A 17,851-nucleotide genomic window follows, 5' to 3' on the forward strand; every position below is an offset into this window, starting at 1 on the left:
TTTCAAAGATTCTTCCAGTCTGCTAAGAGGACCCACCTCCCACCCCACCACTATGTCTCTTGTACCAAACAAGAACTTACCCCAAGATCTTACCTGTTGTATAGGTGGGGGCTGTCCTGTTGCTACAATAGTGGTCACTGCTGTTGTGGGCTGCACCACAACACCCTGGGGATGAGCAGTGTAAATCTGCTGGCCCTGGATGTACTGAAGGCTTGGCTGTGCATAGCTCTAGAAAAAAAGCAAGAGCAGTTCAGCAAATTAGTTGGCTTACTTAAAGGGATACAGCTTCCTGAGAATATGGAAAGAAGCTGAGATGTACACCACAAAAGATTCCTATAAAGGTGTGGGGGAGGTGGGGATGAAAAGAAAGGAACTCACCATCACTGTTCATTCTTCTTAGCAGATGGGGAACATCCTAGGTCAAATAGCTCCTCCCATCTAGTCTCAAGCGGAAGGGCCAAAAGATTTCATCTGCTCCCAGAGCAGGGCCCACAGTTCAGTGGCAGAGCTTTGCATGAAGAAGATCCCAGGTTCAGCCCTTGGCATCTCCAGTTAAAAGGCTATCAGGTAGCAGGGATGGGAAAGGAATGTCTGCCTGAGGCCTGGAGAACTGGAACCAGAATGGATACTACTGGGCTAGATGGACCAATATGCTAGTTCTGTATAAGACAGCTTCATATGTAAAAATCCCACTGGAGGTGAGGAAGGAGTGCCCCTCCCTCAGTTTTGAGATGGAATACCTCAGGGAAAAATGTTCAAGAACACTGAAAATCTTCCACTATAAACTCAGCACATCAGGGTGCAAAACCCTAACATTGGTAGTATACAAAGAACAGGATTCTATCTCCCTGAGGGGCCTGAACTAAATCCGGGACTCCTCTGTCCTGGTCTTCAAGGATGCTCTGGTCATCTTTCAATGAACACCTTGCCCGCCTGCCCACATTAGGCTAGGATATCCTTGCCCGCTAAGAAGAATGAACACTGACAGTATCACTGTCCTTTTCCACTGAGAGAGAAACAGTGTTCAACAGCAGTGCCCCAGACAGGATCATACTCAATGAAAAATACACACACACTTACTAAGAATCCTTTAACATAAGGGACTTGGGAAGCACCTCCTGGAGAGGCTCAAAGGGAGATTTGGTGGGGTTCTTTCTGAACCAGGTGCAGGTTGGAAAGCTGAGGATCACTGGGATGTTCAGCAGGTATGCCCTACCTATGGAACCCAACTTGAGGCGAATGAGGAATGCTTCCTTGTGGACTGAGGCGATAACATTAGGATGTAGACCAGCTTTCCTCAATCTGGTACCTTCCACATGTGTTGGGCTACACCTCCCAATACGCCCAACCAGCATGGGGATGATGGGAGTTGCAATCAACATCTGGAGGGCACCACGCTGGGGAAGGCTGTGCTGTACAGAGATGACTTAGTGGATAAAGTAGCAGTTACAGGAACTCTGGGGGAAAGCGACCATGTTGTACTTGAGTTCTTGGTTTTAAGGGAAGCAAAAGCTGAGTGTAGTCAAACGCGTACCCTGGATTTTAGGAAAGCTGATTTTAATAAACTCAGAACAATGATCAGTAAGGTCCCATGGCAAGCGATGCTAACGAGAAAAGGAGTCCAAGATGGGTGGGAGCTTTTAAAAAAGGAAATTCTCAAGGCACAATCACAAACAATTTGGACAAGAAGAAAAGGTGGAAGACAACAGAAGAAGACAATGTGGCTTCACAAAAAGCTTAGGGATGACCTGAAAACAAAAAAGGACACATATAGGAAGTGGAAAGAAGGCCAAGTAACAAAGGAAGAGTACAGGCAGGTAGCACAGAATTGCAGGGATGGCGTCAGGAAGGCTAAAGCTGAGAATGAGCTGAGGTTAGCAAGGGATTCTAAAAACAACAAAAAGGCTTTCTTCAGCTACGTGCATAGTAAAAGGCAGAAGAAAGAAATGGTGGTTCAGCTATTAAATAAGGATGGCAAAACGATAACAGATGACAAAGAAAAGGCAGAGGTGCTCAATTCCTACTTTGGCTCAGTCTTCTCCCAAAAGAGGGTCTATGACCCCCCTGGCAAAGGCGAAGTACAGGCTGAAGGGGCAGGATTGCAGCTTGAGATCGATAGGCATACGGTCAAGGAACACCTAACTACTTTGAATGAGTTCAAATCTCCAGGGCCAGATGAACTGCATCCTAGAGTCATAAAGGAACTGGAAGAAGAACTCTCAGAACCACTGTCTATTCTCTTTGAGCAATCATGGAGGACGGGGGACATGCCAGATGACTGGAGGAGGGCTAACGTTGTCCCTATCTTCAAAAAGGGTAAAAAGGAGGAACCTGAGAACTACAGACCAGTCAGTCTGACATCAATCCCTGGGAAAATTCTGGAGCAGATGATAAAGGAATCCACCTGTAAGCACCTTGACAACAATGCCGTGATTACTCGAAGCCAACATGGATTTGTCAAAAACAAGTCCTGCCAGACAAATCTGATGTCATTTTTTGATTAAGTAACCTCTCTTGTAGACCGTGGGAATGCTGTAGACATCATATACCAAACGCCCTTCCGTGGAATTCCCCGGCGTATTTAGAGGAACTCATGATGATCTCCTTATTAATGATTCAAGCTCTATATAAGGAGCCTTAGTTGAAGGGCCCAGTGCCACTTTACAAGAAAGTCCTTTGAGGAACTGTCACCTTCCAACCTACTGGACAGAAGCTTCGTGCAAAACGGTAAGCCATAAATCAATCCAACTTTGGAGCACTCTGACATTTCCAGAACCCTTCTGGGCTCCTTGCCAGCAGGTCCTTTCTTCCCATGTATGTGTGTGAAGAACCCCTACTTGCTAGCAACAGAAGGGAAACACTGAAATGAGCTCTTAGACTAGTAGAAAAAAACCTCCCGTATTGGGGGCATGGCTGGGGGAGGAATGCTTTGGATACTGAGGAACCCTGGAAAGCCATATTTGGCCCCTGGGCCTGAGGTTCTGCACCGCTGGTGTAAAGGCATTCTGCAGACAAGGAGTGAAAAGGTTATTTGCCTTCTTACAGTCCAGGTTGGACCAGTGGCAACTCCCATCATGCATCACCATTGTCAGGCTGGCTGAGCTGATGGGAGTTGTAGTCAAAAACATCTGGAAAGCATCATGGTTCCAGGGCATAGTCTGAAGGCACATGATGCAGCCACCATGCTGAAGTTAAGCAGGTCTGGGTCTGGTCAGTGCTTGGAAATGAGACCACCTGGGAACCACATGTAGCCACCTTGAGTTCCACAATGGAAGAAAGGTGGGATATAAATGTAATAAACAAATAAATGTTGGGGAAGGCTGCTGTAGCATAACCAGTGTCTCTGTGCTGTATCCTAGCTTCCTCCAGGACACTCCTTTCAATAGGCTAAGGTGGAGCCACGCTGGGTCTGGACGATGCAGAGGCTCTACTGAAACCCTCAGAGGAACAGATGACCTGTTCCTGAGGCAGTTTCCCTTGGGAGAACATTTCATCTGAACCCTTAGCCTTAGATAGATCTGCCACCCCAGGCTGCTGATCAGCTTGTCCAAGAATAAGCTGCAAGATGTGGATGCACTAAGAGTCAGGAAGGCATCTATTTGAAAAAAGCCTGCCATTAGACCGGGGGTGGGCAACACAGGGCCCACAGGCCGCATGTGGACCCTGTCGCCCCCTACTAAATTCATCGGGTGCCCATTTTTTAAAAGGGAAAAATATGGTGTCTGCAGCACTACAGAGTACCAAGAGGGTAACAGGAATATCAGAAGCTACCTTATACGGAGTCAGACTATTGGTCCATCCAGCCCAGTATTGTCAACACTGACTGGCAGCAGCGGCTCTCTAGGATTTCAGGCAAGCGTTTTTCCTGCCCTACCTGGAGATGTTGGGGATTGAACCTGGGCCCATCTGCATGCAAAGCAGGGGCTCAACCACTGAACCACGGCCCTTCCACAAATGTAGTTTTTGTTTGTTTTTTCAGGGCACCTCATGGACCCCGGGGGAATTGGGTCCAGGAGACGAAAATGGTCTTCTGACTTCTGAGGTTGCCCACCCCCGCATTAGACCAAAAAAGGCCTACGCAGACTGAAGTGGCCGCTCTGCTACTCAGGCAGTGGATTTGGAGCCTCATGAAAGGGCAGCATATGGTTTGTTAGTTACTTAATTACTGTTGCCTTTTTTACTCCTAGATATGCTTGTGGGATTTTCTGCCTCAGGTGGCCAGCCTTGGTCACTATGCACCCTGACTCAGGGGGTGGGGGACATCTGCTTTCCCACCTCAAGCAGCTAAGTATCTATGGCTGGCCTTGCTTACCGGTTTCTTCCCTTGAAATCCCCCATCCTCTCTCCCCATTGGAAGACTAGATAGTCTGCAGTCCTCCCCATCTTCCAGGTTTGTGAGCAAGAGGGCCTTCTTAGGTCTCATGTTATGGAACACTGTGTGCCCCTGCTGGCCCCCTTAGAAGGTTCCCTAAGGCTACCTGCCAAAGTTGTAGCAAAGCTAGTAGGGTGGGTTGAACTAGTCTGAGTGGAGCGGAGAGGGGATAGTAGGCGCATGATCACCCCGCCCCCCCGCCCCCATTACAACAGCCTGATCTTCCCCCTGAAATTGCATGGCTTCTCCCTGAGTGGAAGATTTTGTGTATTGTTGAGCAGGAGTGGGTTTTGTAGGTTGAGTCACAGGAAGAGGAGGGGTTTGCTGGACTTCTTTTGTGATTACCTCCCTCTCCCAGCCCTTTCCCATGGCTTTGATCAACACCTTCCTGACACAGCCCAGGAGGTCAAGGTGGAGTGCGTACACATAGATTCCTGGGGAGGTGGAGCCCAGTAAATCGCTTATCCAGTTTGCTAGAAGAAGTTGATGGAACTTCCTTGTTGAGATTGGGTGGGAAAACAACTGCTGCATCATCTAATGGTTTGCAGATGGGACATGTAGTATGTGTATGCGTTTGGGTTCATCCCTGCAGGCTCCTCCCTACAGTGCAGGAATCTGTGCCTGCTGCAGAGCACCGGGGCTCCCTGCAGGTCACCATCCTGCATTCCTCAAGCAGGTGTGATCTTTCTCCAGGGAGGAAAATAAGAGCTCAGAGCAGCTTAGGGGCTAGCCAACCTACTGTGGCTCTCATAGGCTTCTGGCAGATACAGCATCCTTTCTTTCTTCCTGACGGGAAGAGAGGTGGGGATGAAGACTGCTGTGCCCTCACGGACAAGACTGGACCCCAAAGTACTGCAGCTGGTAGCACACCCTGCTCTTTTGGTTGAGATAGGCCTGGAGCTGGGAGGTGCTCCCCGCCTAAAGAGACTGGTGATAATTTGGGTTTTTTTTAACCCTGCCTCCAGGGGTAAATGACTGGAGCTACCTAATCCAGGACCTCCTCCTCCACTGAGGGCAAACTTACATTTATTTTTGTACAACGGCCTCAAGCAGAATAATTCCTATGAGAGAGGTTAGAAAGTGATCAACATGGTATACGATCCAATGGATCGTCTAGCCTAGTGGTTTTCCGACCTTGCATCTTCAGGGAAACCTTTCCATGCCAACTAGCCTGCCAAGGAACTCCTGAGAATTTGTTACAGAATCCTGCAGAGGACTGGGACATGTTCAGGGTGCACAGGAAGTTCACACCAAGTGCTGGCCAGGTCTATTGGACCTTATGGCTGGCCCTCAAGAACTTAGAGTGGATCATTCTAAAGCATCTCCCCCTCCCCAGCACTCCTCTGCAGCTGTGCACTGGAGAAGGTTCAATCAATGGAGAAGAAGGCTATCCATGGCTACTAGTCCTGATGGCTATATGCTACCTCCCATATCAGAGGCAGTATGCCAATGTACACAATTGCTAGGGAACATGAGCCGGAGGCTGCTGTTGCACTCATGTTTTCCTTGTGAGTTTCCCAGAGGTATCTGGTTGGCCACCGTATGAACAGAATGCTGGACTAGATGGACCCTTTGTCTGATCCAGCATGGCTCTCCTTGTTCTTATGTCAGCAGTGGTGGTGAATCTGCCTTTTAAGAACCCCTGATGAGCTCACAAGGAAGGACAGGGCTCCCTGTAACACAGCATCAAAGTCACCAATTGAGCGCAAATGTCTGACCTAAAACAGGACGATCTGTACCTAAAGAACTCCAAAATAATGCCTCCCCTACCCTTCTCCACTCCCTCCTGCCGCTGCCCAATACTCCAAGTAAGGAGATTCCACAACCTCATTAGGCTGCTCATTCCACTGTTCTACTGCAGTGGTGTTGAATCTCTTTCAGACTGAATGCTGAATTCCACTTTGGAGAAGCTTTCAGGAACTGCAAAACTGGTGGACCAAAAATACCAGCAAACTGTAGGTTAAAGCTTTTACTGCCATTAAACTTAGGAGAGGCATTTCAACCTTTTAGAACGGAGTAAAAATGGACAAAAGCTGAAAAACCACCAAACTGGTGATTTGGGAAAAAGAGGAGTGGCCATCTAGAGGATCTTGTGGGGCCAGATAGGGACCTTAGGTGGGCTGCACCTGACCCCCAGGCCTGAGATTCTGCACCCCTGCTCTACTGCTTTGAAGAGCTGGGCTACATGGTACTCCAGCCTTTCCTAAACTGGTGCCTTCAGATGTGTTGGACTACAACTCCCATCAACCAGCAAGGCCAAAGTGTTATTTCAAAGACTTTTGGGGTCCACTGAACTGAAGTACTTGAGACTGATGGTTTTATATATTTTTTTGCCAATGATTGTATTGTGAGTTTACTATCCTGTTTTTAAGAATAGTTTGTGTGTTTAATACATATCTGGCTTTTATGTTGTGAGCCACAACAGAATGCTTTGGTACTACAGATGGGACAGAAATATTAAACAAATAAAAAGAAGAATGCAGAACCTAGAAAACCTCAGGTTGAAAAAGAAAGAAAAAAACACCCCTTGGGTTACACAAAATCCTAGTGGAAATAAGTCGTACCTTTTAAGCCTTCAGGATATACCTCCATGACTGACATGGACAGCAGCCCTCGCATTGCACTTACATGAAGAAAATTACCTGTACAATTGGTGGCGTGGTCTGAGAATATGGTGATGTCACTCCATAAACTGTCTGACATGCCTGTCCTTGGTAGTATATGGTTGGCTGTGACGGGGCTGGAGAGTACGGTGGCTGCACTGCTACCGTCTGCTGGCCAGAATCCCAGACTCCATAGCTCTGTCCTTGCACTGGACCTGGGGCTGGCACCGGCAAGACGGTGACGCTTGGTTCCTGGTGGACCACAGGGTCGCCCTGTGCTACGTACTGTGGGGTTGACACCTCCAGGGTCGTTGCTACATGCTGAACTACGGGCACTGGCTGAGGAGCAGTCAGGGTCGGTTCAATTGTGTGTCCCACCAAGGTCTGAGGGTGCTCATAGGCGGCAGGGGAGCACATGGGGTCCATGCTTGGAGTGGGGAGTAGCACCTTCCCAGCATTGGGGTTGCTGGGATCCACATATGATTGCATGGGGTAGCCAGGGGGGTAGCCCATAAAGGTGTGGTGGGAGGCATTGTAGCCCATAGAGTCATAGGAAAGAGGGGAAGCCATCCCAAGGTTCTGCAACTGCTGCTGCTGCTTCTGGGCCTCGCGTTGGGCAACCTCCTGCTCAAAGAGCTTCCTGCGTTCTTCCGTGGACAGCTTGTTGCGGTCCTTGATCCGGACTTTCTTCTTGGACGTCGTGGCTGGTGTGTCATATCTGAGGAAAAAGAAAACATAGAGAGTTACACTGCCCTTGGGCTATATTCCTGAGGACTCTAAACTGACATAAGAATTCTATTATTCACTATTATCCTCTTGGGTTAGTCAGGACTGCTAATGCAGCATTGTGGCTGGCCATGAATTCACTAGGTGGCTTTAGGCATGTTGCTATTCTCTCACCCTGAGCCACAAACCCTACCCATTTGAAATACAGGGTCATAATACTGTCCTACCTTATGGGATGGTTGTAAGGATTACTGAGATCATATATTGTTTATGTATTACATTTCTATCCCATCTTTCCTCCAAGGAGCCCAAGACAGCACACATGATCCTCCTCCATTTTATCCTAACAACCCTGTGAAGTAGCTTCGGCTGAGAGTCAATGACTGGCCCGAAGTCACACAGTGGCCTTCATGGGCAAGTGAGAACTTGCTCTTGGGTCTCCCTAGTCCCAGTCTAATATTCTAACTACTACACCACACTGGCTCTCATCTACATACATATGTATGTATATGAAGCACTTCAAACTCTCAAAAGGTTGCATATCACATTTAAGTATTATCATTTAGGCAAGATCCTGTGTCTAAAAGGTCAAATACCCAAATTTTCACATGGTCAAGACCCACAAGAAAATAAACATGAGGGCTGAGTATAAGTACATGGAATGAGATTTTAGCAATGCTCTTGTACACCCATGATCCGACTTAGTTAAGAAACAGTAAAAGCAAGCTTCTTTAGTTTGGTTCCAAGTGCCCATCCAAGGCATTAAAAAGGCTCCTTTCATCTGAATTTGAAAGACATTTATTCCAAGTAACTGCCTAGATACGTGACCATCCAGCCATGGATCAGCCTATACACAATCTAGATCACAATCGAGCACGAGGCAGGCACAAGTGCATTGCAGGAGAGGTGCTAGCACAGTAAACAATTCAGGCCACCAAATCAAGGCCATGTACTATTACGAAGGCAAACACCCTCTTTTGGGTGACAGCTGCAAGTGGAACCTCCATGCACATAAGAACTAAAGGTCCATCTAGTCCAGCATTCTGTTCCCATAGTGGCCAACCAGCTGCCACTGGGAAACCCATAAGTAGGACATAAGTGCAATAGCACCCTCCTCCTCATGTTCCCCAGAAACTGATATACAGAGGCCTACTGCCTCTGATATTGGAAGTCGCACACAGCCATCAGGACTGGTTGTCATCGAGAGCCTTACTCTCCATGAATTTGTCTAACCCCCTTTCTTTTAAAGCCATCCAAGTTGGCAGCCATCACTACATCTTGCGGTAGTGAATTCCATAATTTAACTATGTGCTGTGTGATGAAATATTTCCTTTTATCTATCCTAATTCTCTCACCCATCAGCTTCATAGGATCGCTCCAAGTTCTAGTATTATTACAGAGGGAAAAAATATCTCCCTATCCATTTTCTCCACACCACGAATAATTTTGTACACTTCTATCATGTTACCTCTGTTTTCTTACCAGAGTAGCGTAGGACTGCACCAGCTACTCCCAGGGTAATATATAAAAGGCATCTGTGATTGGGTGATATCCTGCCAAAACCTGTTCTTTGCCTGACCTGAACACACTCATAAGATCATCATCTTGCTGAAGCGCCAGAAGACCTAGCTAGATCAATGTCTAGAATTAGGCAAGCCACAGGAGTAGGGCCTTAGCAGCCCTTATGGTTTTAGCTACTTTGTTGAGATTACAGTTTCATTTTTTAAAAAATCATTTTTACCTACCTAAGCTTTGGGGAGGAGTGTTCAAGAGGCAGGACTAGCTGAGATTTTCCCTTAGTCTCTTTGCTGCACTTTAAACTGAGCCCATGTTCTTTTGCTCCTTGCCTCTCTCATACCATCTCCCTTTTCTCAAGCTGAGGACTGTTTCCTTGTCTATTGTTACTAGCCACTGATTCTCACCACCAAAGATGCAGACCAACCATTAGTAATGCAAAACAACCCTACCCCCAACAAAACAAAACCGTTATCAACCCCATGACAGCTTTTTTCAAACCAGCATAGCAGGAGAACAAGTGCAAGGCCAAGGAAATACTTGCTAAGCAGCATCATTTGGCAAATGTGAGGACTTCTATAGTTGTTCGAGTTGTTCTTTAAGAAAAAAGCTTCTTAATCCGTTCCCCCAGCTTTGCAGTGGTGGTACAGGGCAGGATTTTCAAGGGGCCAGCCTCATATAGAGCTCCTTGCCCATTCCCATGAGTAACAGAAGCAGAGTAAGTTGTGCTGGCTGTTACCTATGCCAGGTAACAAAGGGCAATTAAAACAACAACAAATCTCCCCAAGCCTTTCCCAATTTAGGCCTGAATTCCAAATGTAAACCCAAATCAGTAGGTCTTGGAACTCCTCCAAAAGGTGCTCATTCTTGGAGTTCCATAATTGAAGGGGGGGGGGGGCACCAAAAATGTCTGTCTTCAATGTATTCATATTTAAATTTCTACTGTTTACACAGGCTTCATGTAAGCTTTTCTTCATGGGAAATGTGGCAGTGGGGGGCGGGGAGGGGAGGAGATTACCGTTACAGCAGAAGACATACATGTGATGAAAGCCTCATATAGCGACTATGACTCAAAATTCAAGGGATGCAGGGTTAGGGCAGATGAACAAGCCAAATAAATAAATATAGAGGTAAAACATTATGCTTTCTGTGTTTGCAGTAGGATCTAATGGCACAAGCTTTTGGAACATTATTTAGCAGACTGCATCAACAGACCAGCCCCTCAGATGGTCTTGAACCAGAAAAGGATTAGGAGCTCAAAGGAGGATATTTGAAGGACTGTGAAAAATGTTTGAGAGTTACATTTCATCGACTGCAAAGTGTTTGATATTTTATATATCTAGGGAAGGGCCTCTGCTATGGTGACATTCAAGCTATGGAATTCCCTGCTGAATCATGTTCACTAGGCATCCTCATTACTTCCTTTTAGGTTCCTGGCAGTTCTTGTGAGCTTTTAATGGCGTTTAGGTGTTTTTATGGTTTTGGTTTCCCTAGAAAACTAGTATTGATTTCTCTTGTGTTTTGATTTTGCTTGGGTGCTTGCATTTTTACTATCATTTTATCTGCTGCTTTGGCAGTTTTTAAATATATTTACTCTTGTCAGCCACATTGAGACTCTGGTAAATAAGGGCGGATATAAATTTAGACAATTAAAAAAAGTATCTTCGCTTCAGTCCTTGTCATAAGCTACTTTGAACATTTAGAAAAATGGGATATAAATAAATTAAAAGTCTCATTGGTTCAATCGAAACATCCCATCAAACCACGGTTTAGAACCCAAGGCTCATTGGGATTCCAAACTATGGTTAGTGCAAAACCATAGTTGGATGTAATGTCTGAGCTTCTAAGCCAGCCTCCCCCAACCTGGTGTCCTCAGGAGTTTTGGATGAGAACTCTCACCATTTCTTACCACTGGCGATGCTGGCTGGGGCTGATGGGAGTTAGAGTCCAAAACATCTGGAGGGCACTAGGTTGGGGGACGCTGTTGTAAATTTACAAGAGGCAAAACCATGGTTTAAGTGCAATTCCTTTTTCCTTCCTCTCAGCACTTAAGTTTCATAAATTCATGAACTCACTCCCATCTCCATGGTACAGCAGCCTCTGGGAGGAAGAGCAATGGCCATAACTATGGCTTGTAAATATACAAATCATGGCAAACTATAATCAGCACAAACCATAGTGTGAAAAGAAACTTCAAACCAGGATTTCTGATTCTGGTTTGCTGATCAATGGTCAACCATGGTTTGTCAATCTAGGTATCACACCGAATCATAATTAAATTGCCTTTATCATAATTTAGCATGATGTTTCAAGTGAGCCATTCTTTTCTTTCTTTGGGGAAGGAAAAAAAGGTCTCCAATTCTGGTAGTCTCTCTCTGTTCGGACATTATCACTTGACAATTTCCCCCAGTCTTTACCTGAAGAAGTTCAAGAAAAACATAACTTGCCTGTCATCTGGTCGCTTGGTGCCTCGCTCATATGCAGATGGGGGTGACAAAGAATCTCTACGTTTTTTCTTTTCCTTACTTTGACTTTGCCTTTCAGGGTCTCGTTCTCTGCTCAGGTTTTTTGGGGTAGCAGCTGGGTCTCGACTTGCTGTCTCTCGCCCACGATCTGCTGTCAAAAATGGACAGAAGGTGTTAGCATAGCTATGTCATCCACTGTGGGCCTAGTTCTCTCCAGTGTATGTGTGCGCGCATGCGTGCATGTATGTGTGTGTGTGTGTGTGTGAGAAAAGACAAATCCTTGTCCCAGTGAGTTCCAGGTCAAGAGCGTAATATTGGCTGGATTGTCCCCATAGTACTTTTTTAATGTACAAGAGGTTTTTCAAAAAACCTCTTATTTTAAAAATCCTCATAGTGTAGTTCAGAATTTTTTTAAAAAAATAAGTGTTTACCTACCTGAGAGAACGGCTGCATTCAGACTTCAGAAGAAGCCACAATTTATTGTGCTGGGAACAAAGTGCAGTGAGCCTTGGTCCTGCACATTCGCCCTCACCCTCTTGCACAGCTGTGAGGCGTTCAGAAGTTTTTTTCTTCTGTTTTTGATTAACCACAGCGAGTTGTTTTGTCCAAACTCAATAAACTATAATTAATCTTAAATACTATTTATTTGAAATGAGCCAATTTAAAACCATGGGTTACAAAGCTGGTTCGTTTCAACAAAAAATTTCCAGTTCCCTCCTTGAGACTACACTGGAGGACGAGTAGGAAGGGCAGCCGTTTGCTGCAGTTCATTCCCATCATGAGAAAACCATGGTTGGAGACCGTGTTTTATTATGACGCCCAAATGCAGCCAATATAATGCAATGTAATATTGTCTCCTAAGTTTGTTTCCCACCCTCCTACCTCCATTTATGCTACAAAGCCTCAATATTTGTTAAAACTACTGATGGGTTGTTGTGCATAAGCGAGCATGCTGCCTGCAGTACACCCATCTCTTCCCCTTTACTGCACAACCAACTATTGGCTCCCTTGTAGGTTGGGCAGCATGTTGTGTAATCCTGGACCACTGGGTTGTTGAGGGGCTACGAACCCAGCAGTTAACCCAGCAACAAACCATGAGAGGAGGACCTGATCATGGGCTGTGTGATAAAATGGAAGAGGCAGGCATGCTGCAGGCAGCACACCAGCTATGTATGGCAACACATCGATTTTAAAACTGATGGGTTGTCAATATGTGTGAACTGAGTCAGTATGTTTTTTCAGTCTTTGGCCTACCTCTCAACCAGTTACGTGCTTATTAAACTGCTTTAACAAAAACAAAAAAGCACCTCTGAGTACATACCATTGGTCTCTTTTTCTGCTTGACTCTTCTTTGGGATCCTGTACACCTCCTACAAAAACAGACCACAAGAAGTGAGTCAGGTTCAGTTGGCAATTTAGACAACTACTGGAGCACATGAAGATATAGAGAGGTCATACTACAATAATAGAATTCCTAAACTTGCAAAACTTGCCAGTGTCAAAGCTTGAACGTTTTACAGAACAGATGTAAAGACTCTGGCTGCATCCAAATGATCATTCAAACCACGGTTTAGGGAAATTGACAGGCTTGAGCAAATCCTCCTCCAGACTCCTTTGTTTTCTCATCATGATTTGCCAGCTTAGATGTAATGGAAAACCATGGTTTGATTAAATCAGGAAGTCATGAATCAACCCTTGTGTGAGAGAAGGAGAGAGGGAGGGCAAAGGGGGAACACTCAAGTGCATGGCTTGTTCACAACCTTCCAAACCATAGTTTGCAGCAGCATATGAATGCAGCCTTCGGCTTCAAGGAGTCTAGTTAAATGTTGTGAGGGGGAATGGAACTGTGCTTATTTGTCACCCACAGGCAGCACTGAGCCCATTTCAGATTCTACTTGTTCACACTGCAGACTGAGGCACTGGGCAGAGAGGGTCAAATAATACCAGCATTTGGAAGTTACTAGCCTTGTGGACTTCCCAGACCACAAGAAAATGCTTTTTGCATAAGTCCTTTCTTTGTGACCAGCAGCAAGGTGGCATAGGGCAGGTGGGGAGGGGGGGTGAGAGAAAGGAGAGCTTGAATTTATCATTAAATTAGTACTGGGTTTTATATGAAATGCTTTTGTGCTTTAACAAAGAAAAAATGCCACTGATAAAAAGGGCAAGATAGGTTTAAAAGGGTCAAAGGGCCATTAATTATCAAATTAAAAGAGAAACTTAAAGCCAAACCACATCAACAAGAAAGGGGAAAAATGGGGCATAGGATCAAGAGAAGTAATGTTCAGGCATTGCTTTGGTACTCAAAATTGCGGTCTCAAAATTCAATCTTGGAATTTCCTTGGCCATTCTCTCTCAAACGCTTTGGCTGTTAAATCCACATCAGCAAAAGGAGTCATATACTGCAAGAAAACTCAGAGCCCAACAGAGTTCACATTTGCCATTTCTTACATCTTATTAAATGTGAGAAGTTGAGGGTACATCTAAGGACTTATAAGTTGCCAGGTGCTTACTAAGGTACTTTATCATGGATTGCCAGCAAGTGCTCCATAACTGGAACTTCTCATGGTGAAGAAATGGTGTTGGCGATCCAAGATCTTATTCTGCTGTGACATTCCCTTGGTTATGCAAGGCTACACAGGACAAAGGGCTTGTCTACCACTTCAGTTTTGAGGGTGCTTACTTCAGGCTAGTTTCTATTTTTTAATAATCATCATTACTATTACATTGCAATCAATGTGCATGGCACTTTACAAAGTACAAGAAGACAGGTCTGTGCTCCAAGGAGTTTACAATTATAATTCAACACCAGGCATGCCACAGAAGAAGGGGAGAGAGATGAAGGCATGGATAAACAGGGGAAGACTATGTATGCATCCCCATTAATTCCCAAGAAGAATGATAGCCTATGTCTTCAAACTGAGTAGGGCTGCATCAGCAACTGGGCCAAGCTGCTCAGGGGCTGGTGCCTGCCCCATGATGACTTCGTCTCACCTAGAGCAGCTTGCTTGGAAAGCACCCCTCCCCAGTCTGTAAGATCACCAGTTGCCCCTCTTGACAGTAAGGGCCATCTGAGGGAATTCAGAAGAGAGAAAAACAGTACAGAAAAAGAAAACCCCCAGCAAAATGCTCCTCCTTTCTTGTGTGAGCCCAGTAAGACTCTGGATATGACAGATCCTCGGTCTTTGGTTCCCCACCCAATAGGATTGCTTTACTAAAGTATTTGTAAACTGTGCTTTATAAAGCTATATCCCAGGGTAGTTACCTGAAGGTGAGCCTTCTCCCATATGTTCCTGCCCCATTGTTAAAATAATCCTCAGAGGCTCTTCTCTGGGGCCGCCGCCCACAATGGTGCAGCAGGTGCCTACCGGGGAAACAGCCTTCTCTGTAGTAGCCCCCCATCAGTGAAATACTCTGCCCAGGGAGATCCACCTGGTGTCTTCAGTGTATATATTTAGACACCAGCTTAAAACCTTCCTCTTCCAGAAGGCATTTAATCACTGGGCAATTTATGAATGAATGAATGAATCTCCTCAGAGTCCTTCTTGGCTTCTTCATCATAGCTTTATATTTGAGTTTGCATGATTTTCTGTTTTTTATTTGGACTTTTAAGACAACTCTTCTTGGCCTTCTTGACATTTTAACCACATTGGCAACCTTCTGGTTTGTTTGTGCCTTTTCCGATCTATAGTGAATATCTTAAGTTGACTCTATTACAGCTGTTTTAAAATCAGCCTTCCTGAAGGGATCCGAGCCCCACACATCTGCTCCTTTCGGCTTCCATTTATCTAATCTCCTTAGTTTTGACAAATTGCCCTTTTAGAAATTAAGTATGTCTATGTTGAATTTTTTAGGCAATTTCCCACTAACATATTCCCAGGAGCTTTGGCTATTGGGCAGTATAAAAATGAAATAAATAAATGTGTGAAATCACCTAGTGCTGTAGTCCCTGTCCAAGATCCAAATAGCTTCTTTAGTCACACATGGGGCTTGAAGCTCAGTGGGAAATTAGACCAGCACTAGCAGCCAGAACACCTGGGAAGCTAGTGAACAGGAAGTACCATCATTGCCATTCCCCAGCATTTTCAATACTTCCAGCTTCTCTGGTGGAGGGACCCAGCTGTAAACCATCTCTCCTGGTGAAAAGAGCTCACCCCCTCTGAACCGAGTTTAAGCTAAGCTGCTATGGCCCCTTGAAGTGCAACAGGACTAAAAGTAGTAGTGTGGATTAACTTTTTTTTTTTTTAAGTTTTGGCTAGCTAGTTTTGATTTCACTCTGTATTTCTTGTGTATTGAATCTGGATTATTTCACTGTAATACCAAAGTTATCCTATGTTTACTGAATTGATTTTTTCCCAAATGTTATGTATACATTACATTCAATACATTACATTACATTCATTCAATACATTAATGTTTATTGTAAAGTGTATACAAAATAGTTCACTGTGGAAAAGCATCAAATTAATAAACTAAAAAACTTCAAACTTTTAGCTTCCCCCACCCCTTTGAACATGGGGTATGTCACCAAGTTGTCTTTAAACACCCCATCTTTTCAGAATACAGTTGTCATGCAGCATGGGACCTGCTCCTTGAGAAGAACAAAACTAAAGTCCCCTTGGGCCCACAGAAATAGTGCCACTGTCTTTTGGATCCTGCCCTTTTCCCTCTGTGTCATAACCTAAGCTAACATTTACCTAATTTAAGGGTAGTTTAATTCACCCCATAGGGTTATGATGCTGGGCAATCAACGGGGACATATTGCAAAATATTCCACGTAGTCAGAAACGTTCTTGCATAAGTAGCAGCTGTCTATTTTTCTAATTTATTTATTTATTACATTTCTATCCCGCCTTTTTTCCTCCTTAAGGAACCCAAGGCAGCACACATAATCCTCATCCATTTTATCCTCACAACAACCCTGTGAGGTGGGTTGGCTGAGAGTCTGTAACTCGCCCAAACTCACCCACTGAGCTTCTATGGCCAAGTGGGGACTAGAACCCAGATCTCCCGACTCCTGGTCCAGCACTCTTGCCACTACACCACACTGGCTCTAATTGCATCATGGGCCACCTGACAGCAATGGTAAGAGTAAGGCCCCCTTGCTTCCTTGCCTAGCAACTCAGGCACACACACAGTTGCAGTCTCTGGATTTGTCCATCACAATTTCAGCCTTCTCCTCCTTGGAGCCTCTAAGGGAAGAGGGAGTAACATCTCAGGGGTCAGAACCAAGGGTTAAGCCTGATTACTACGAGTTGTACCTCTGTGTTCATCAGGCTCCACCTCCTGATCCACTATGCATAGCTAGGCTCTGCATCCTGAGCCACTAAGTGTGTTTTCTTCCACTTTCTGGAGCACAGGTGCAGAACTTCAGGCCTGGGGGCCATATCTGACCCTCTGGGGCCCCCAAAAGTCCAAGCACTCATCCACTGGCCCCACCCCCTTTCCCACAACCACTGGTTGATAGGGCTTTCCCAGCTTTTGTGCAATTCCCCCCCATTCTAAAAGGTTAAAATGCCTCTTCTAAGGCTTCGTTACTGGCAGTAAAGAGCTTTAAGCTTAAAATAAGTATTTCAGCTCTGCCCTTTTGTCTTCAGCCTTGCCCACCACTGGAATGTGGCCCCCAAGAATTTCTCCAAAATAAATTTCTGCCCTCGGGCTGAAAGAGGTTCTGCACCCCTGTTCTAGTGAGTACCAGGTCCCACCCCAGCCTACCAAACATCATCCTTATCCCCTAGGCCCTGCATCAGAGTCGGAGAACTGGCAGCCCCTTCCCTACTTCTGCCCCTTCCCCTCCCAATTAAGCCAAATGCACCTTATGCTATAAACTCCTGGCACTTGCAAAGTAAGCACAGACTTCAGGATGAAGCAAACACAAGCTTGTTCTGGTTAGATCCTCTAGTAGTCAATTAATGTAGTTCTAAAACCCACATGGGAGAGAAACATTGTAGGTTATTCCGCACCCAACACCACATGTGATGGAACAATGTGTGCGATATCCCACCTATGCTTCTTTAAAAAAAAAAAAACAAACCTTGAGGTTTGGGTCTGTGGAACTCACTGATACTGTTTTTATTGAAGTCCCCAATTAGACCTCACAATTAGGTAATGGTGCTTCAGCTATAACATTTTTTAACCAGCGCCACCCTCTATACCTACAAAGAAACTCAGTA

General features: G+C 45.2%; 1 protein-coding gene across 2 annotated transcripts in view; it reads right to left on the reverse strand.

Annotated features, from left to right (window-relative positions):
* SETD2 (SET domain containing 2, histone lysine methyltransferase) overlaps positions 1-17,851 on the reverse strand; it is a 90,640-nt gene that overhangs the window by 19,231 nt on the left and 53,558 nt on the right. The window contains exons 14-17 of one of the 2 annotated variants that reach the window (XM_084859511.1): positions 13,003-13,051; positions 11,664-11,829; positions 7,015-7,693; positions 94-228 (exon numbers count right to left, since the gene is read on the reverse strand). In XM_084859511.1, coding sequence (XP_084715637.1) covers positions 94-228; positions 7,015-7,693; positions 11,664-11,829; positions 13,003-13,051 — 1,029 coding nt within the window. Of the gene's footprint in view, positions 1-93; positions 229-7,014; positions 7,694-11,663; positions 11,833-13,002; positions 13,052-17,851 lie in introns of both variants that reach the window. The other variant, XM_084859510.1, reaches the window with a different exon arrangement.

Source organism: Heloderma suspectum, chromosome 5 (genome assembly GCF_057233095.1).
Source record: "Heloderma suspectum isolate Gila_16-S chromosome 5, 16-S_ref, whole genome shotgun sequence".
Classification (NCBI taxonomy): domain Eukaryota; kingdom Metazoa; phylum Chordata; class Lepidosauria; order Squamata; family Helodermatidae; genus Heloderma; species Heloderma suspectum.